This window comes from Saccopteryx leptura, chromosome 3 (assembly GCF_036850995.1).
Source record: "Saccopteryx leptura isolate mSacLep1 chromosome 3, mSacLep1_pri_phased_curated, whole genome shotgun sequence".
Lineage (NCBI taxonomy): Eukaryota > Metazoa > Chordata > Mammalia > Chiroptera > Emballonuridae > Saccopteryx > Saccopteryx leptura.
Window position 1 is genome coordinate 68,264,421 of NC_089505.1, and position 19,921 is coordinate 68,284,341.

General features: G+C 53.4%; 2 protein-coding genes and 1 long non-coding RNA gene across 5 annotated transcripts; 1 reads left to right on the forward strand and 2 right to left on the reverse strand.

Annotated features, from left to right (window-relative positions):
• Positions 1 to 310: 310 nt before the first annotated feature.
• GARIN5A (golgi associated RAB2 interactor 5A) lies at positions 311 to 4,732 on the reverse strand. Of its 2 annotated transcripts, none has more exons than XM_066374137.1 (4): positions 4,593 to 4,732; positions 4,313 to 4,431; positions 3,817 to 3,947; positions 311 to 1,058 (listed from the first exon to the last, which is right to left on the reverse strand). In XM_066374137.1, exons 1-4 carry the CDS (start codon positions 4,597 to 4,599, stop codon positions 728 to 730), a joined length of 588 nt encoding a protein of 195 aa, XP_066230234.1. In that variant the 5' UTR covers positions 4,600 to 4,732; the 3' UTR covers positions 311 to 727. The 2 variants fall into 2 exon arrangements, with proteins under 2 accessions (XP_066230234.1, XP_066230233.1); XM_066374136.1 differs by having other exon boundaries at positions 4,313 to 4,500.
• Positions 4,733 to 4,854: 122 nt separating this feature from the next.
• On the forward strand, positions 4,855 to 10,748 carry EMC10 (ER membrane protein complex subunit 10). 2 transcript variants are annotated; one of them, XM_066374122.1, is made up of 8 exons: positions 4,856 to 5,045; positions 6,020 to 6,092; positions 6,969 to 7,078; positions 7,686 to 7,790; positions 8,133 to 8,314; positions 8,438 to 8,531; positions 9,406 to 9,492; positions 9,705 to 9,790. In XM_066374122.1, exons 1-7 carry the CDS (start codon positions 4,932 to 4,934, stop codon positions 9,490 to 9,492), a joined length of 765 nt encoding a protein of 254 aa, XP_066230219.1. In that variant the 5' UTR covers positions 4,856 to 4,931; the 3' UTR covers positions 9,705 to 9,790. The 2 variants fall into 2 exon arrangements, with proteins under 2 accessions (XP_066230218.1, XP_066230219.1); XM_066374121.1 differs by lacking the exon at positions 9,406 to 9,492 and having other exon boundaries at positions 4,855 to 5,045; positions 9,705 to 10,748.
• On the reverse strand, positions 10,474 to 15,424 carry LOC136399189 (uncharacterized). Its single transcript, XR_010750108.1, has 2 exons — positions 14,865 to 15,424; positions 10,474 to 14,715 (listed from the first exon to the last, which is right to left on the reverse strand). It is a non-coding gene; the product is annotated as an uncharacterized lncRNA (long non-coding RNA).
• Between the last annotated feature and the right edge of the window lie 4,497 nt (positions 15,425 to 19,921).

Below are 19,921 nucleotides of genomic sequence, written 5' to 3' on the forward strand. Positions count from 1 at the left end.
CTGAGTCTCAGGGGTGGCCCCCAAGGAGCCAGACAGGATACAGGAAGACCAGGGTGAGGCATCCTGGAAAGGTTACTTCTGCCAGGGGGTCACGTTGAATTGCTGATGATGGTGCAACTGCTGATAACCCGGTTATTGGTTCTTAAGTGGCCAATCTTTATTCACTTTAATAATTCATCTGTCTGGCCCCAAAGCAGGACACTTAGACCTCTGGTTCTTTGGTGAGTTCAGACGGTGTTGGAGGCATCAGAGTCCCCAGGGTTAAGAGGTTTGTGGATCCAATCCGGCTTCCATGGCACAAAGCTGTGTATGAGAGTTTGTCGCAGAGGTAGCTGCAGTTTGGGATGGGTGGGGAGACCCTGTACTTAGAAGGCAGGGAGCCGGGTATCCAGAGGAAGAGGCCCTGCAGGTCCCATTGCCCTCACCTCCAAGGACAGGTGCCTTTCCCTTCCCCTGGCCTGACAGGGAACTGGGCATCTTGCTGGGCTGACCCAACCCCTTGGAAGCCCAGGCATCCCCTCCCCCAGATCCCACTATGGAAAGAGGCTGGAAGGGGTGGCTATAGTTTCCTAACTGGGAACCTTAGCTAGCACACCAAGGCCATGCAGGACCTGCCCTGCTTTGAGTTCCTGCCGTCCTTTATGCACAGACTCCATACCTTTCAGGACTCAGGAGTCCAGGCCCCCAGCTACCTCCTCTCTCAGACCCAGCCCCCCCCACCCCCAGGCTACCATCCTCCTCTCTCCTCAGAGCCCTGCTCCTCCCCCCTCACCTCCTCCCCCTCGGTCAGATCCTCGGAGTCCTTCTCCCCACCCTCCTCCTCCGGCGCCTCCAGAGCGGCCAGCACCGAGTACTCCTGCGTGAAGGGCACAGCGCCCTGGTTCGAATGGAAGCGCAGGCGGTAGAGCATCCGCACCCACTTGCCGAACTCGCGGTTGCGGGTTTTGGACGGACCCCGCAACTGCAGGTAGAAGGCCCGGCCGGTTTGAAACTTGACCTTGAGCATACAGTGGCTTTCGTTGTGGACGAAGAGCTGGACGAACTGCAAGGGGAACAACCTGGGCGGGTGGAAAGGATGGCCTCAGGTTCTGAACCTTCCTGACTCCGTGGCCCTGGCGCCCTCAGGGTTGGGTTGCTTGCCTGGCAGCTCCGCTTTGTGCCCAGGAGGGGTTCTTTTTCACTTTGCCTTTTGAATCTTATCCAACCCCAATTTCCACCACAAAGTACATTTGTGTCTCTCACTGGTCCTTGATCCTAAACCCCATACTCGAATAGACAGCCACCTACTTAAAATCAAGGTCCATTTGGATGTTGGATCGCCATTGGATACAAAATGTCCAGCAACCAAATTCTTGACCTTATCCCCACCCCAAACCTGCTCTTCTCCCAGTTTTAACTGCATCCTCTCGCTTGCTCTGTCAGAAGCGTGGAGTTGCTCCTGATCTGACTTTCTCTCGCACACCCTCAACTCAGTCCTGCCAAGGATTCCTGATGGTTTTACCATTAAAATTGCATCTACAGTCCCACCACTTCTAACTTCCTCCAACGCCTCCACCCCCGGCCAGCCCACCCATCTGTTCCCCAACTGGCCGCCAGAGGGTGCCGTCAACGCCTGAGTTGGCTCAGGTTCCTCCCCTGGCTCAGAGTAAAACCCAAGAACTCACCTTGACCAGGAGGTCCTGCAGGACCTGCCCACTTTGTTTCTTCTCTGCCCTCACCTACCGCCTACTTCCCTGGCTCACTTCGTTGCAGCCACACTGGCCTCCTCGCTGTTCCGAAATCTGCAAGGCTTAGTCCTATTTCAGGACCTTTGCACAGGCTGTTCTCACCTAAATCTTCCTCCAGCCATGCCCATGGCCTGGCTGCTTCATCTCTCTCAGAGAAGTCTGTTTACAACCCTTGGCCTATTTGCCACCAAATCCATGCTTGCAGACCTCTCGATGGTCCCTTGCCTGATATGTCTCCACTGACCTTTCACCCCATTGGACAAACTGCCATTTATTCTGTCTGCCTGCCCATAGAAGGTGAGCTTGAGGGCGGAGATTTGTCTGATTTTGTCACTGCCGCTTCCCTAGTGCCCAGACTGACACAGAGGAGGCACTCCATGGACACTTGACTATTTGAATAAATGTACTGCTTGGGCCCCTAGTCTGATTCAAGGTCCAACAAGGTGGAGGAGGAGACGATCTTGAGAGGGTGGGTCACTGGGCCTTGGTCACACAGCGGGGTCTGAACCCAAGTCTTCCATGTTCTTAACCACAATTATGGAGCCACAGACGCCCCTCTGGCCCTGCGAGTCTACCTCTAGGAACTGATCTTACATACACCTGTGCACATGGATGTCCCATGCCTACCACGCTGGCTGTAACCCCAACACCAGACACACCCTCAGTGGGGAGGGTCTCCATCTATTATTACGTTTCCAAAATGGAAAAATAACAGCTGACGAGGATGTATTGATATAACTGACTGCATTGGCGCTATTCCAAGTACTTACTCAGTTTCCCTCCCAGGAGCCCTATAGGTGGGCTGTCCCCTTACCCCCCATGTTCCAGATGAGGAAACTGAGACACAGACAGGTAGGGAACTTAACTAAAGCCAGTGAAAACATGAAGCTAGGATCTGAACCCAGGTCATCTGAGGGCAGCCTTTTGTTCAAGGATGTTCTACAACATTGTAAGAGTGGTGTCCAAGGGGCGAGAGTTTGCTCAATTGTGTATGGCCACAAGAGGGCCTTACTCATGTTGATATGAAACATATACTGGTGATATCACGCTGAGGGTGTGGATAGAGGGAAAAGGGGAAAAGAGCATGTGCCTACAACTATTAAAGGGCTAACACACACTAGGTGCCCATCAGAAGGGGTCCAGAGTCACTCTGGGCTATAAGCCGGTTAGCAGGGAGGAGCCAGGGTGTCTCAAGGCTGAGTTTTTTACTTTGATGGTGTGTTTATTAGGGAGGGGACTGAGGGGAGTGTGCTCAAGGAGATTATAAGAGTCAAAGCCTTTTCTTAGCACCATCCTTAGTGTCCTTCCAACTGGAGGCCATGACTTAGTGAGTGGTGAGATCAGTTAGTGGGATACAGTTAGCACTGACAAGGAATTATCATAGAAGAGAAAATGTCCAGTGCACCACAAAACGCCTCAATACTGCTTTATGAAATGTTTCAAACTCAGAATAAAATAAAGGCTGTAATTAGCCCTTAGTTCGTTCAGGTCAGAAACAGATTCTACCACCAGGTGAATCACAAAGAAGTCAAAGCCACTGGCAGAATGTTTTTCTAAACACATCACACCCATGAAAATGTTTTGGAATGTGCAGCTGGAGTTAGATGCAGGGGGGGAGAAAAATATGTTTTGCATTATGTGTGTTTTAAGACTTGAAGGGGCAGTGTGGAGTCTGACATGGGTTTGAGCTTCGTGAGGTCAGCAATCACAAGGGGCCTGAGGTTCTGATCCCAGCCCTCTGTGAGGGCTCGGGCAAGAAGCTCCCCTCTCTGCGCTCCAGTTTATCTCTTTGGAGGATGGGGCTAAGGGGCCCCCCATGTAAGGGTATGGCCTCAGAAACGAGCTGATGCGAGCAGCCCAGGAGGTACTTGGCATGAAGGTGCTGCAGGTCATTCTCTTGGCTCCTGCCATGGTGTGGCCTCTCTATCCCTGATTTCTGGCCCCTGTGGACTGCCCTGTCCTCTTTCTCCTGAGCCTTTCAACCAAGGCTTCTGGTTCTGGGGGTCATCTGCATGAGAGGAGGTGCCGCAGGGAGCCCAGGAAGCCCTGAGCTGGGGAAGGAGGCCTAAGCTGGGGAGGGGGAAGTCACCCGGAGAGCTGCAAGCGTCCGTTCTCCTTGGCAGGGCCCGCTAGCAGCAACAGGTCTGGAAGTTCCAGGGCTGGACCGGAGGCTGCCAAACCCATGGTTACCTTGTTGGCAACTTCTCCTAATCGGGTCACCTGGGACCAGGGGACAAGGATTAGAAGCTGGATAGATGGAAGGGGGAGCAGAAATGAGGGATCAGAGGTCAAGAATCTTGGTCAGATTAAGGATCATGAACCTAGTGAATGAAATACCAAGATGGGAGTCAGATATCTTGAGCTCAAAGGTCAAGAGTCATACAAGTGTTAAGTCAGGGAAACAGAAGCAAGGGAACAGGAGGCCAGGTTTCACAGAGGAGCAAAAGGTCTGGAGATATGGGGAAAGGGGTCGGTCAGGAATTCCAGGAGATGGACATTATGGGAGAGTTGTCAGAATCACGGAGAGCTGGGGTTCCTCAACTAGGGGCTCAGGTTTCAGCTCAGGGGGTCCTGGGGCTCCACACCTGCACGAAGTTGCTCTCAAAGATGGAGAAATGTCGCAGCTGGTCGTATTCGCCGCTCAGAAGGTGGCGTTGGAGGCGTCCAGGCCGGCCCGCGAGACAGGTGGGAACCAGGATGCCTTCTAGGGGGTCGAAGTTCCAGGAGGCTGGGTCAGGTAACCCCCGCTGGTAGGGCCCGGGGCAGCCCGGCGCTGACAGCAGGGGTTTCTGGGCTGTTGTCTCCACACCGCCGGTCCCATCCCTCACTTGGTCCAACCCCTCCCGGCCTGGCTCCGCCTCTCACCTGCCATGCCACCTGGTTCCACCACACCTGCTCCACCGCAACGCCTCGCATCTTAAGGGGAGCGGAGGGAGGAGCCGGGGTAGAAAACCAGCAGGCGGGGCCTTGAGCTCTGTGACGTCACAGGCGGTGGACCCGGAGACACCCACCCTTGTGCCGTCACCGGGGGGGGGGGGGGGGGGCGGTATCCGCTCTGCTAACGTCAGGCCCCAGTAGCGGACAGGCGCTAGTGCGCAGACGCAAGGCGCCAGCGCAGGCGCACGAGCGGTAGGATGCAGCCCGTTCTTCCCGGAGTGCTTTGCGGCCCGGCTCTCTCTCGCCGGTTGGTTGGTGGGGGCCAAAATGGCGGCGGCCGGTGCGGGGGCCACTCGGCTACTCCTGCTCTTGCTGATGGCGGCCGCAGCCCCCAGCCGGGCGCGGGGCAGTGGTTGCCGGTCCGGAGCCGCTGTGCGAGGGGTGAGTACTCATTGGCTCGGCCCAGGGGGCAAAACCGATGGAAATCATGAGACTCGGACTTTGAGGTCGGTTAAGGTGGAAACGAGGTTGCGCAGGGCCGAGAGGGAAGAGGCGAAAGAACCCTGGACACGCGTCTGCAGTCCTGTGCACGCGGAGGCTGCACCACTGGGAGAAAGCGAGAGGACGGGGCGGGGCTAGGATGGGATCTTGGCATCTGAGCACTTGTTGCAGTGAAAACAAAGCTGCGCGCGAGGAGGCGATTGGGGGCCTGCCTTTCCACTCCAGGTTCAAACGCGGGGGACTCTGCAGCGAGAATACGCATGAGGGGGGTGTGGCTGGGTTGGAATACTTGGCCAATCGGTGGTCGGGCGGCTAAAATAGAAAAGGCGGGGGTGGGGAGCTCTCGAGGGATTGGAGAGGCGCTCTGTCGGCGGAATATGTATAAGGAGAGCGGGGCCTTGAGCTCTAGGATTCAAGTTTGGGAAGGAGGTTGAGCAGGTGCGAGGGCGTCGAGTGGAGGATGCAGCAGAGGTAGGAGAAATGGGAAGATCTGGAGAAAAGTAGGGCGTGGGTCCTTGTATGTGTTTGCTAAGAGGCGGAACTCGGTTGGCATCCTGGCTATTGGGGCAATTAAGGTGAAGACGAGGCTTTTGTTGGATATTATTAGCTTGGAAAGGATGCGTAGGGTCCTCTTTAACTCAGGAATATTTATGATACTAGGCGTGCAAATGCCCCGGAGATAGTTACCTTGAAAACGAGGTTACAATTGTTTGCAGGTTCTGGTTTTATGGGGACCCATCCATATCTTGAATTTTCACGAAATGAGCGGTTCCAGGTGGAGTTGTGGGCAGGCGTCAACGTTTGGATATGAGTATGAAAATCAGGCTCCTTTTTCAGCCTGCCAGTCTGTCCTGGGGTCCCGCCCTGCCGAGGGCTCCGTTGGTCCTCACTGGGGTCTTCTCTGTCATCTGCAGGCCGGGGCGGAAGGGCGAGAGGGCGAAGGCTGTGGCACTGTGGGGCTGCTGCTGGAGCACTCATTTGAGATCGGTGAGTCAGCAATGTCCTTGCCTGAACCTTTACCCAAGGTTTGGGGCCTGTGTGGTGTGAGACACCATCGCTTTACTAACAGCTCTCTGCCTGGAGAGTGTGTCTGCATTACACTGGGAAGGTGGGGCTGGGGCAGGCACTAGAGCTTAGAAACTCTGCCTTGAACTCACCCCTGCCTGTAAGGCAAATCCAGTTCAGCAGGGTGAGCGCAGCAGTAATAATAACCTCAGAGCCCGGTACCTGCACTGGGAATGAGATGCTCTGTTTGAATTAACTCATTCTCATAACAGTCATGCAGGGTAGCCTCATTTTCCAGAAGAGGAAACTGGGGCTCAGAGGGGCACCACACAAGGACCTCTTATAAGTGAATGGCAAGTTGGGCGTCATTCCAGAGCTCAGCCTAAATAAACTGCCATGATTCAGATGTCCCCAGTGCACAGATGTCAGTGTGGCCCAGCGGTTAATAATCCAGTCTGGGGCTCCAAACTCCAGGAGCACTTGTTTTAAACACTGAACCTGAGGCCCTCTGCAGAACTTCTGGGTCAGACCTTGGCATCTGCCCGAGAAAGCCACGTTGATTGTGACATGGCCTGGGGGTGGGGAGCTCTTGGGCTCTGTAGTTCTTGTGTTTTTCAGCTGGGAAAATTAAGGCTCAGAGAGGTTATGTGAAATGTCCCTGGGTCACCTGGCAAGGCGGGAACTGGGCTTAGGAGCTGTGGGGGTCAGGCATCTGCCCTGGTCTGCTCTGTGAGGGTGTGGTGGGGTGGCCCCAACTTGCAGATGGGAAAATGGGGGTTCCGGTTGGGAAGTGACCTGGTTACTGCAGGGGTTGAAGGGTGCTAGAGTGGGTGCTCACTCAGCCCAGACTCCCCACAGATGACAACGCCCACTTCCGGAAACGGGGCTCGATACTCTGGAACCAGCAGGACAGCACTCTGTCCCTGTCACAGCGGCAGCTCAGTGAGGAGGAGCGGGGCCGACTCCGGGTGAGGAGAGGACCTGGGGCTTGGCAAGCAGGGGGGACGTATGTACCCTAGAGTGTGACACACATGCCTCAGGACCATTGTCCTGCTGTTCCTCTGCCCAGCACACCCTCTCCGCCGTCATTTTTCGTAAGACCAGCTCCTCTTACCCTTCAGATTCAGCCAAGATGATTCAGTCAGTTAGGATGAGATCCCCACAGTAGCCACGTTTAAACAAGAGAACAATCCTTCTCCTGTAGCCTGGCTTCACAGCCTCCTTCAGGTCTGGGCTCCTCCCTGGCCAGCTGGTCCTCCGTAAGGGTGTTGTAGGGAATTGCTGGGGCTCCGGTGGGGCTCCAAGCAACAGGGTAGAGGAGGGGGGGACAGAGGGGCTGAGGGAGTCCACTTCTACTCTCTCCCTTTGGCCGAATGTAGCTGCAAGGGTCCTGGCTGCACCCACCAGCAGGGCTGCTCCATTGGGAAGAGTCCTGGGCATCCTCCGCTTGGCTGGTCGGGAGAGAGGGGGATGCTGGCCAGGCGAGACTGGGGAAAGACCTTGCCAGATGTGGCCTGGTGGGGCAGGGCCCTGGCATCATCCCTCTCACTGCCCCCTCCTCTGCCTGCCCTGCAGGATGTGGCAGCTCTGAATGGCCTGTACCGTGTCCGGGTCCCACGCAGGCCTGGGGCCCCTGATGGCCCAGAAGCTGGTGGCTATGTCTCCTCCTTCGTCCCTGCGGTGAGTCAGTGAGGAGGACTGGCCCCCATCCTCGCTCCTACCACCTGTCACCGTCGAGCTTTCACCATTTGTACGCCAATATTGATGGATGGAGAAAACTTGGACTCGGTCTTACCCTCGAGGGTCTCCTCAGCTGCGTGCATGTGATAGGTTCTTTGAGGGCGCAGCGTCAGGTGTCTAGGACTGGGAGGGGCTGCTCCATTTGGGCTTGTGGCTGAGAGAGACAGGAAGCATGGAGGCTATGGAAGAGGCTTCTGGGGCTGTGGGAGGGGCAGGAGTCCCGGTGCGGGCAAGGCAGGGGCAACAGTGCCTGTTCCCCCCTCTTCTGACCTTCCTCCCTAGTGCTCTCTGGTGGAGTCACACCTCTCGGATCAACTGACGCTGCACGTGGATGTGGCAGGCAACGTGGTGGGCCTGTCGGTGGTGACGTACCCTGGGGGCTGCCGGGGCCACGAGGTGGAAGATGTGGATCTGGAGCTGTTCAACACCTCTGTGCAGCTGCAGCCGCCAGTCACAGCCCCAGGGTGAGGGCACGGGATGGAGGCTCGGGCAGCCCAGGCCTGGCATGGCCATCACCCTGCCTTTGCTGGTATTCTCAGCGAATGATCCCTGTCCCTCGCCCTGTCTCCTTCCTCTACTGCCCACAGCCCAGAGACAGCAGCCTTCATCGAGCGCCTGGAGATGGAGCAGGCCCAGAAGGCCAAGAACCCTCAGGAGCAGAAGTCGTTTTTTGCCAAATATGTGAGTGGGGTCTTGCCTTCTCCGCCCCTCCCCAACAAGCCCCACTCCTGTCCTGAGTGTCCCCTGCCCTGCCCCTCGTCCTCCTGGCCTCCTGCATGTGGGCCCTGCTGGTCTCCTCCAGGACCTCGGTGCATGACCTCCTGGCGCCCAGACTGAGCGCAGGCCTGGATGGAGCCCGTGAGGTCTGGAGCCCCTGTCGACTCAAAGCAGTGGCCACAGGGAGTCCAGTCTCAGTGAATGGCCTGCCCAGCGCTGGCAGTGCTGGGAACGGGGTGTGGGGGGGCTGGGTTGGGGCAGACCCGGTTGTAGGAAGTGCTGTGAGGAGGGCTTGGTGAGGGGAGGGACCGGGCAGTTCTAGAAGCGGGCCGGGACAAGGGTCCAGGGGAGAGGAAGAGGCCCGAGCTGGGCCTGCCAGCCTGGCTGGAACTGGGTCAACGAGCCTGGAGGTGGGGGATGTCAGAGATGTCAGAAGGAATGGCTGGTTGACAAGGAGGGGAGGCTGCTGTGGTCCTCCAACTGGGCCCAGGAAGCAGGTGGCAATAGACAGGGGCATTTGGGGTGGGCGTGCTTTGGGCCAAGGTGCCCAGGGGACTCATCTGGAGCTAAGGAGGGGACAAGCCTGCACTGCCTGAGCAGCTCTGAGGCCCAGGGTTTTTGGACCTGGGCATGCTCCCACTGTGCCAAAGCCTCGGATGTGGGAGGCCAGCATGGCTGTGTGCCCAAGGGGCCTCTGACTCAGGAGAGCCTAACTGCTGAGTTGCTAGGAAACAGGCCTCGAAAGGCCTAGAGTTTGCCTATCCTGGCTTTGCCCTCCCTGATGGCCACAGGACCCTATGGCCACCACCAGCCCTGACCTGTGCCCCTCCCTCCTCAGTGGCACCTCATCCTGGGGGGGGCCGTGTTGCTCACAGCCCTGCGTCCTGCTGCCCCTGGGCCCGCGCCGTCACCGCAGGAGGCCTGAGTGAGGACTGAGCCCCCTCCCGCCTCCGCCTTCCCTGCACCCTTCTGGCCCTCCCCCACCCGTAGTGTTGTAGGGGACCTGGGCCCTGTCCTTACGTGGCCTTCCCTTGCGCCAGCCCCATCGTCCCTGCCCTGGGGAAATGCTGCTCGTGCTCATCTCCCTTTTCTCTGTTTCTCTGTGTTTGTCTGTCCATCGTCCTGTGTGGCCCACAGTGGATGTACATCATTCCTGTCGTCCTGTTCCTCATGATGTCAGGAGCACCGGATGCCGGGGGCCAGGGGGGCAGCGGCGGTGGGGGTGGCGGCGGGGGCAGTGGCCGGTGAGGAGCCTGGGGTCACTCAGCACCCCGTCTTCTTTAGCCTGGGGCACTTCCTTCCTGCCTGGAGTGCTCGAGCCCTTGGTCATCTCAGGAAGGATTCGCTGGCCTCTCCCCATGAGTCCCTTTCCTGTGGCCTCGGTGTTCCTGTCAGTGGAAGGGCATTGGATTCTGGGCCCTGCTGCCTCCTGCCTGCCCTGTGGCCCCGCTGTAGCCCCAAAGGCTTCCCTTTGCCCTCAAGATGGAGCCCAAGCTTCTGGGCCCCTCTGACCGTATATCCTGTCCCTCCCACCCCCAAACCCTGTAGTCTGGCAACATGCCCGTGCTCTCCAGTCTCCGTGCCTTTGTTCTCACCCAGCCTTCCCCCTAACTCGACTGCAGCACTCCTACCTGCCCCTGAGGGCACAGAACAGGCCTGCTGCCAGGGTGCCTGGCTCTGTCCTCCTGAAGCCCTGCCCTCGAGCCCTGCTCTGCCCTTTTTTTGCCCAGGATGCCAGGCCCTCCATGGGTTTCTGGGCTTGAAGAAATGATGTTTAAAATGAGCACAAAACATTTCGTGGAGTGTAGGACCTGGGGATGTGAATAGAATCCCACCTACCTGGGCCGTCTTCCCTGGGACGCTGGCACTAGGAGAGGGAGGATGCCTAGGCTTTTGCTATTTATTCCCCCCCCCCTCCCTGTTGTCTGTTTAAAAACACTGATGAGAATATGCTGAAATACATGAAGTTTTGAAAAGTTGCAACTTCCAGCAGCCAGGTGTACATGTTGACTTGGCTCTAGGTGGCCCTGATGTATATAATGTATATAGGCATTACTGAATTTGATGTTCACATTATGAATTATTCAGAAACCCCAAAACATGGCCATTGTCGTTGCCATGGCTGTATGACATTCCTCTGTGTCGTGAGGCAGTTCATTAAACTGTTCCCCAAATGTTCAATAGCTCACTTCTTGCTTTATAAATAGCCCTATAGGGAGCGTCAGCCGCCAACCTCTGTTTGGTGTGTTTGAATTATTTCCTGGGGACATGTGACTAAAAGTGGGGTCACGGTGGCAGTTCAGAAGCGTTTTCATGAGCATGTGATGCCGGAAGTTTGTGCTGGGAAGTTTTCCTCCTTTTCCCCCCTGAGAGTGTGTGGAGCACAAGCACACAGGGACGCTGGGCATCTCCCCACTTTGTAACACAGAAGTCAAGAATTCTACCCACTGTCTGCCACTGGCCTGTTTGCTCCTGCACAGTTGTCCTGCCACTGCCCGGAGTGACCTGGTCCTCCATGCTTCCCCAGGAAGGTGCCCTTGAGTTCCGTCAACCAGGGACATTGCCAGGAATGCAGGTGAACCTAAGATAAAAGCTGGGAACTGGAATGGCCTTTGCGAACTGATTCCCTGTTGCTAAGTTGCTTCCACGGGGCAAACTCCAGTCCCCGCTTCCCTCTGACTCACTGCTCAAAGACTCTGCGTCTCATGAGTGAGGTGGAGTGAGCTTGTGCTGCGGTATTTTCTGAGAACTGTTTCTGGCCTTTGCTCGGTGGCAGCGTCTGGTTTAGAATCCTCTTGTGAGACGTCTGATGTTGCTGAGACCCCAGCGTGCCTCTGTTTCCTGATGCCCTTGGACTTGGCCAGCTATGGCCCTGCCCTTGACCCTATCTCTCCCCTCCGCAGGCAGCCCCCTGGGACCCTCCTTGCCTGTGCACTGTAACTGATGGCCGGAGAGTCCCCAAAGGTCCCACCGATTTTTTTTTTTAATTCAGTGAGAAGGGAAGGCAGAGACAGACGCCTGCATGCACCCTGACCAGGAACCACCTGGCAAGCCCACTAGGGGGCGTTGCTCAGCAACTGAGATCTTAGCGGCCTGAGGTGGAGGACATGGAGCCATCCTCAATGCCCGGGGCCAACTTGCTCCAATCAAGCCATGACTGCAGGAGGGGAAGACAGAGAAAAGTGAGAAGGAGGAGTGGAGGCACTTCTGTGTGCCTTGGCTGGGAATCAAACCCGGGACTTCCACACGCTAGACCGATGCTCTACCACTGATCCAACCAGCCAGGGCCTGATTTATTTTTAGTGTCCATTATGTTACACACCTGTCAGCATTGGGGGTTATTGTTTCACTGTTCTATAGCTTTCATACATAAAATGGTGTCCTGGCTCTAACTGGCATTTCTTTTTTGGCTGGCATGAGACCGCATTTTCCTGTCTGCTCCACGTGAATTCTGTCACTTTTTCCTAGACCCTTGAGGTGATGCTTCTGTGAAGCAGAGTTCTCTCGACCCTCTGTGTGGTTTGCAGGTGCACTCTCTCCACCCCTCCCCAATCATTTACCTGACCGTTTTGTTATTTTTTTAATGGATTGCAATTTGTAAGCTTATCAGACTACATCCTTTTTCTCTAAAATTTTTTCTAGGGCTCTCAGGCTAGCACAGTTATTCTGTACTATAGTCTAGTCATCATCTGAGCTAGTTCAGGCTCCCTGGGGCTCTGTCCTCATTAAACTTCTCTTCCAACTCTTGCCTGTCCCTGGAGACCTCATTCATGGCTTCATTGTCTTTGCCAAGGGTATCTGGGGGTATAGCACAAACCTCAAAAGGTACAGAAGGGTCCAAAGCAAAGCGCCTATGCTACCTGCTCACCTAGCCAACCCTGTCTCCCTTCACCTGGGACCACCCGAGTTTCCGTCTCGGGTGCATTGTCCTGGAGGTATTCTCTACCTAGACAGGCAATTGTGTATGACAGTAGTTTTGCAAAAATGTGTTGCTTTTACCTCCCCCCACCTCCACTTGACAGAGTTGGAGGGGTTTCTATCTCTGATCTAACATGCATCCTCATTTGTGAAATGGCTAGCTTCAAGTTGATTTCATTGGTCCTGTGTCAGTGGACCTTTGGGTTGTCTCCTGCAGGAATCTCCAGATACCTGCATCATTTTGCACATGTGCGTGTGTGTTTGCGGACCACACTGCCGGGTGGGGACTCGCCGGGGGACCATCAGTCCCCACCTATCCACACTGGAGGTTCCAAACAGCACCTCTCCTTTGATGATTACCAAACCCACCTCTAGCCCAGACCCGCTGCTGGTCTCCAGACCCATGACTGCTGCCCCTGGCCCTCCAGGCAGTCAGTGCCACCTGCCGCCCTGTCAGAGCTTCTGCAGGGACCCTTTGTTCCAGTGAGTGGCGCCACCACCTACCCAGCCTCCCAGACCGGACCGTGGCTCCGCTCTGCCTCTCCGTTCCACCCTGCCTCGTCCCTTCACCTGTCTCCATGCCCACAGCCCTGTTCTCCTTTCCCACCTGGACCATTAGCTCAGCCTCTTCTGGCCTCCTTCTTTCCTCTCCAGTCCATCCCCCTCATGGGGGCTTTCTGACACCTGAGCTCAGCCCACTTCTGCCCCTGCTCGCAGCCCTCCTATGGCTTCCTAGTGCCCTCGGGACACAGTTCCAGCCCCTCAGCCTGGCCTTGGCCTGTTCTCACCCTCTCCATCTCCCAAAGCCCCGCCTCTCTCTTCCATGGCCCTTCTTTCCTGTCCCTACTGGGTTCAGCCCTCTTCCCTCCTGTGCGCCCCATGCCAGCCTCCTGACCTGTGGTCTGAGGGGAGAGCACGTGCAAGGTCCGTGTTCAGTGGTTGCTCTGCTTCCCAATTTCCTGCTTTTGGAGGTCCTTCTTTGCCCTACAAAATGTCACCTGCTCTCTGGCATTGAGGAAACTCCCTTCCCCAGCCAAGGGCTTTCTATGATTAGGTGTCCTTAACAGAGCTGTATGACAGTCTTTTAAAATATAGAAGACTAATTTTAGTATTTTCAAAAGCCTCTTTATTACCTCAAATTGTGCATTGTAGCGTGTGGCTTCTGGAAGCAATTTTATGGACTCCTTTATTTAATCCATCTGAGAGACTCCATGGTGAGGGTCAGGGGCTAATTGGTTGGGCCCCTTAAGCTATCAGTCATCCACATTTTCACCCCCTTCCATTCAGTAAGGGATAACAGTGTGATTACAAAGGCAACAAACTCAGTTTGGCCCAATTCCTAGAAATAGGCTCCCAAGTAAACTGTGTACACCAAGTACCCCCTCCCCTTGTTTCCTTTACAGTCCTATATTCATTTCCATATCGCAATTCGGGAGAATCTACCCACAGAATGACTTGAAAATACGAAATTCAGAGGTTTAAATTGGCATACAAGAAGCTGGCTGAGCCTGACTAGGTGGTGGCACAGTGGATAGAGCGTCGGGCTGGGACACGGAGGACCCAGGTTTGAGACCCTGAGGTCACCAGTTTGAATGTGGGCTCATCTGGTTGGAGCAAGGGGTCCCTCGCTCTGCTGTAGCCCCCTGGTCGAGGCACATGTGAGAAAGCAGTCAATGAACAACTAAGGAACTGCAATGAAGAATTGATGCTTCTCATCTTTCTCCCTTTCCTGCCTGTCCCTCTCTCTGTCTCTTTCACAAAACAAACAAACAACAACAAAAAACAAAAAAACCTGGCTGAGTATGATGTATATATATATATTGTTTAGGAATAAAATTTTCTATTTTTACAGAATCTTTAACATTCTTCCTCCACCCATCTTCCCCTCCAGCACCCTCCTGCCCGTCCCGCATTCACTGTCCATTTGTATTTTCTGCTCTCCATTCCCAATGTCTGATACAGCTGGGTTGCAGTTCCATCCTTTGCTGCTAGACAGAGATAGAGGATTTCACTCAGACTGTCTCTCAGGCCTCAGTCCGACCCAGGTGGTCCCCCTCCCTGGAGAGAAGTGCCCTGCGGGGGGCACTGGTGGTTCTTCCAGAAGGCCTGGTTCCCACGAAGCCTCTGTCCTAGCAGATGCTCGTCCTCAGGAACACTAGATGCTTGTTTTCTCATTTGTGAACCGAGAGACTGATGAGGTCCTCTCTGCTGCTGCCGTGCTCCATGCTGCCTGAAGAAGAGAAGATGGTGGAGGACTAAGGAGGACAATGTAGCAGAAAGAAAGTCGCTATTTTTTCACTGAGTTCAGACAGGAGTCCAGGGATCAGCAGAGTAGAGAAGGAGCCAATTCCTGGCAACCCTGGGAGGCCTGTCACTTACATGCTGGGTGTCTTCAGGCAACTTCCAATCCTTGTCTCTGAGCTTTCTCTTTGCTCCCTCCTTCCTGGGTCTCCGGCAAGCCTGATTCCTCCAGGCAGTGTCCAGAGTCCGGGACAGGCAGAAAAGAGAGAAAAGGGGTGTCACAAAGGTCCTCCCACCCCAGGGCCTCTGGCCTGGCAGCCGACCCTGCTCCTGTCTCCTGCCACAAAGCCTCCAAGGATCCCTGGGTGGACTGAGAGGGGAGTGCTCGGGTGAGGATGCAGGGGACCCCCAGACAGGCTGGGTAGAAACAAGCACAGGAGGAGGGAGGCTGCTGAGAGGGGGACCCTCAGGTGGGGAAGAAGAGCGGTGACAGATTCATGGAGGAGAAAAAGGAATGAGGCTGGAAGAAAGGAGAGGAGACAGAAACTAGAGAGGGCTGAGTGGGAGAGATGAGGAGAGTGATTCAGAGAGGAGGGAAATCGAGGGAGAGAGGAGAGGAGATGGAAGCAAGAAGGAAGGGGAAAGGCTGAGGGAGGCGAGAAAGTGCAGGAAAAATAGAATAAGAGGGAAGGAGAAGAGAGGACTGTGACATTTGAATAAAAACTATAAAATACATTAATAGGCTTGGTAAAATAACTTAAAAAAAAGTGGTCCAGTAAGTACAGCACATTCCCGGAATAGATGAGACCAGACTCCCAGGATAAATAAGACAGATAAGTCCTAGAGATAGGGAAGTCGCTAGACTCCCAGGATGACTAGGAGCTGATAAGTCCTTGAAATAAGGAAGTCGTAAAAACTCCTAAGATAGTTAATGTGACCACATCCTAAGGGATAAATAGGGACATTTCCAGCTGGGGGCTTTCAACTGTATGACTGGTTACTAAGGCACATGACTAAAATTTGATTTGGAGGAGCCAATTGCTAAATGCCAAATTCACTTCTGTATGAACTGCTTGCTTGCTACGCTATAAAAACCCCTAGATTGTAGGCGCTCGGTGTGGCTCTTGTGACTACCACTTGAGGGTCCACCCCTGCGCAGGTTAATTTTGCTTTGTTTTGTTCTCTTTTTCTCTTGGCCATAAAACTTTGTCTGAAACTCTCCAAACGTCTCCAGTGTCTGTTTTACCCGGCGAGTGTAACATTTTATGGGGGCTCGTCCGGGATTGCCCATTACGGGAATCTTGACTGGGGACAGGCGGAACAGCTGTTTGAGCTGGTGAGTATTTTGTTGTAGAATTTCTTGTTTTTGTAATCTGGCTCCGGAGCACTTACAGTCTGTGGTGGCAGACAGGACGCTGTCAGTGACCCACCCAGACACTCGGGCCAAAGGGCAGGACGCTGCCGGCCGAGGTTTCTGTTTCTGTCTGAAATCAATCAATCGTTTCAAAGTAGTGAGCTCACTCGCGCCGCGCCGCGCTGCTGTCTGGTTGTTTGTTTAGCCTGAATGATTGTGTGGGAAATTTTGTGTATTGCCCTCCTGGAATTTGCTGCACTGTTGTGTTTGGTATTAATTTGTTTGCCAGTACAGTGTGATCAACGCTCGTCTATCTGGATCACCCTGCTTATAGGGTGGGGAATCCTGTGTGTTGTCTTTGTAGGACTAGAAGCATACCTGGCTGAGAAGAACAAGTACCGCGAAATGGGACAGCAAGAATCTACTCTTAAATCCCCCCTTGATTGCATTTTAAGTAACTTCTCTGATTTTCAGAAGAGAGCTCAGGGTTATGGGGGACCTCCACCCGATCGAGAAACTCTCCGGACCTTAAGCCAAGTGGAGTGGCCATCTCTTAAGGTTGGATGGCCATCTGAGGGAACCTTTGATCTGCCCATAGTTTTTGCAGTAAGGGCCATTATATATCAGGTGCCTCACTCAGATCAATATGTGTATATAGATGTTTGGATAAATGTAGCTACAGACAAACCTGGGTACATTAAGAGGTGCATAAAAGCAAATCAAAAGGTTAAGAGAGCTATTTGTGTGAGCGCTGCGGACATTAAGCCTCGCCCTCCCTCCGCTCCACCTGCACCTGAAAGAAGCCTCCCAAATCGTATCCGGTCCTTTCTGATGTTACTGAGGATATAGTAGACCCTGTAAATTATCCTCCTCCTTATCAGAAGCCCAGGGAGCCAGATTCAACTGTGCCCGAGAATGTCCAGAGTCCTCCCCACACCGGGGGGGGACCCCTTATGCTCAACCTTCCTTTGCTGAAGGTGCCCCAATGTTACCTCTTAGGGAGGTGTTGCCCCCACTAGATAAAGGACCACATGCACTGTCCCAAATGATTTATATTCCTTTTTCTACTAGTGACATTTATAATTGGAAACATCAGACCCCGTCATTTTCAGAGAAACCTCAGGGGTTAATTTCTTTGCTTGAGACTGTTTTCAGGACCCATCAACCAACTTGGGATAATTGCCAGCAGCTTTTGCACACTTTGTTCACAACGGAAGAAAGAACCCGCATCAGCCAAGAAGCTGAAAAAGTATTTAGGGAAGAGGGGGGGCACTGAAAGGGAACTAGAGAGGACGCTCCCCAGGAGCCCCCCCAATTGGGATCCAAACAATGTCAGGGATAGGGAATCGCTTACCCAATATCACCAGGCTCTATTAAGGGGAATAAGGGCAGCTGCTAAGAAACCAACCAACTTTAGTAAGGTAGGTGAGGTAACTCAGGGGAAGGATGAGTCCCCTGCTGCATATTTAGAGCAGCTAATGGAGGCCTACCGGGTTTATACCCCTATTGACCCTGAGGCAGAGGAAAATCGCAAGCTAATAAACATAACCTTCATCACTCAGGCAGCCCCAGACATTAGAAAGAAACTCCAGAAAATAGAAGGATTTGAGGGAAAGAATAGAAATGAATTATTAAAAATAGCACAGAGAGTCTTTGTCAATCGTGATGACCCTGAGTTAGGGAGAACAGCTGTAAAACTACTCTTGGCACAGCAATCAAAAGGACCAAAAGGGAAACAGCAGCCCTTTAAGGGAAAGAAGGGAACTTTCCCGCAGAAGCAACTAGATAAAGACCAGTGTGCTTATTGCAAAGAGAAAGGTCATTAAAAGAAGGATTGCCCTAAGCTACAGGCCGTAAATCAGGAACAAGGCTCACAAGTTTTGCTCCAATTAGATTGACGGGGCCAAGGCTCCATTTCTGTTGGCCCCCAGGAGCCTATGGTCACACTGTCAATTGAAGGGAAACCAACTACCTTCCTAGTTGACACGGGGGCCACTTATTCTGTCCTAAAGAGACCACTTGGGACATTACAAAAGGAATCCACAAAGGTAATAGGGGTCACTGGCAAAGCTGTCTCATATCCTCGAGCCACTGCATGGATTACAGACCTGGCCCGAGGGACTATTACTCATTCATTCCTGATTATTCCAGACTGCCCTTACCCGCTGTTGGGACGAGATTTGTTGCAAAAATTTCAAGCAACAATAACTTTCAACCAGGAGAAGAATGCAGAAGGCAAGGTATTAGTGACTGTGCCAATATCAGAAGAATACCTGATTGCCTCCCTCCCGGAAGGTAAGAGCGGGTTTACGGGCATCCCCGAGGAAGTAAAGCAGCAGGTTCCTGGAGTTTGGGCAGAAAACAATCCTCCGGGATTGGCAATACATCAGCCGCCTGTAGTAGTGCTGTTGCGGAGCGATGCCAGCCCAGTACGCATCAGACAGTATCCTGTGCCTGCTCGGGCTAAACAGGGTATAGCACAGCACTTGAGGCGCTTATTAGAAGCTGGGATTCTCCGGGAATGCCAATCTGCCTGGAACACTCCTCTACTGCCAGTACAAAAACCTGGAACTCAGGACTATCGCCCAGTGCAGGACCTGCGTGAAGTGAATGCTCGGGTAGAGACCATACATCCTACTGTGCCAAACCCCTATACCCTATTAAGTTCATTGCCACCGACTCATGTTTTCTATTCAGTATTGGATTTGAAAGATGCCTTCTTTTGCATTCCATTAGCAAAGCAAAGTCAGGAAATGTTTGCCTTTGAGTGGAATGATCCTGAGAATGGACTTTCAGGCCAATACACTTGGACCAGGCTCCCTCAGGGTTTTAAGAATTCCCCAACCATATTTAATGAGGCTTTGTGTAAAGACTTACAGGAGTTTCGAGCCGGCCACTCTTCAATTGTGCTGCTGCAGTATGTGGACGATCTCCTTATCGCAGCCCCAAACCAAGAGAGTTGCCAAGAAGCTACGTTAGAACTACTCCAAGAATTGCAACGAATGGGCTATCGAGTATCTGCTAAGAAGGCCCAAATTGTCACCCAAACCGTGAGTTACTTGGGGTATGACTTGAGGGGAGGACAACATAGTTTGTCTAGCCAAAGAATTCAGACTATATTACAGATTCCTGAGCCTGTAAGTAAAAAACAAGTACAAGAATTTTTAGGTGCCGTAGGATATTGCAGACTTTGGATACTGGGATTTGCAGAGCTGGCCAAACCTTTGCATGAGTTAACACGGGGAAAAGAGGAACAATTTGTATGGACAGAGGAGGCACGAGAGTCTTTTCAAAAACTTAAGGAGGCCCTAGTTGCAGCCCCGGCATTAACCCTGCCAGACTTGTCTAAGTCTTTTCAACTATTTGTGACTGAGAAAAAGGGCATTGCTCTAGGGGTCCTCTGTCAAGAACTAGGACCTTGGAAAAGACCAATAGCCTATCTGTCCAGAAGACTAGATCCTGTGTCATCAGGATGGCCCAATTGTTTGAGAGCACTTGCTGCTACCTCCATCCTTCTTAAGGAGGCCAGTAAACTGACTCTGGGTCAAGACATTCAGGTCATTGGAGAGCACTATTTAGAACAAGTGCTGCGGGCTCCACCGGATAGGTGGATCTCGAATGCCCGACTAACACAGTATCAGGCACAGTTGCTGAACCCCCCTGCAATACAATTTTTGAAAACAACGGCCTTGAATCCTGCTACATTGCTCCCGTTGCCAGACTCATCGGTGATCCATGACTGTAGACAAATATTAGATACCATTACAGGAGCCAGACCAGATCTACGGGATCAGGCCTATGAGAAGGCAGATTTAACTCTGTTTACAGATGGAAGTAGCTA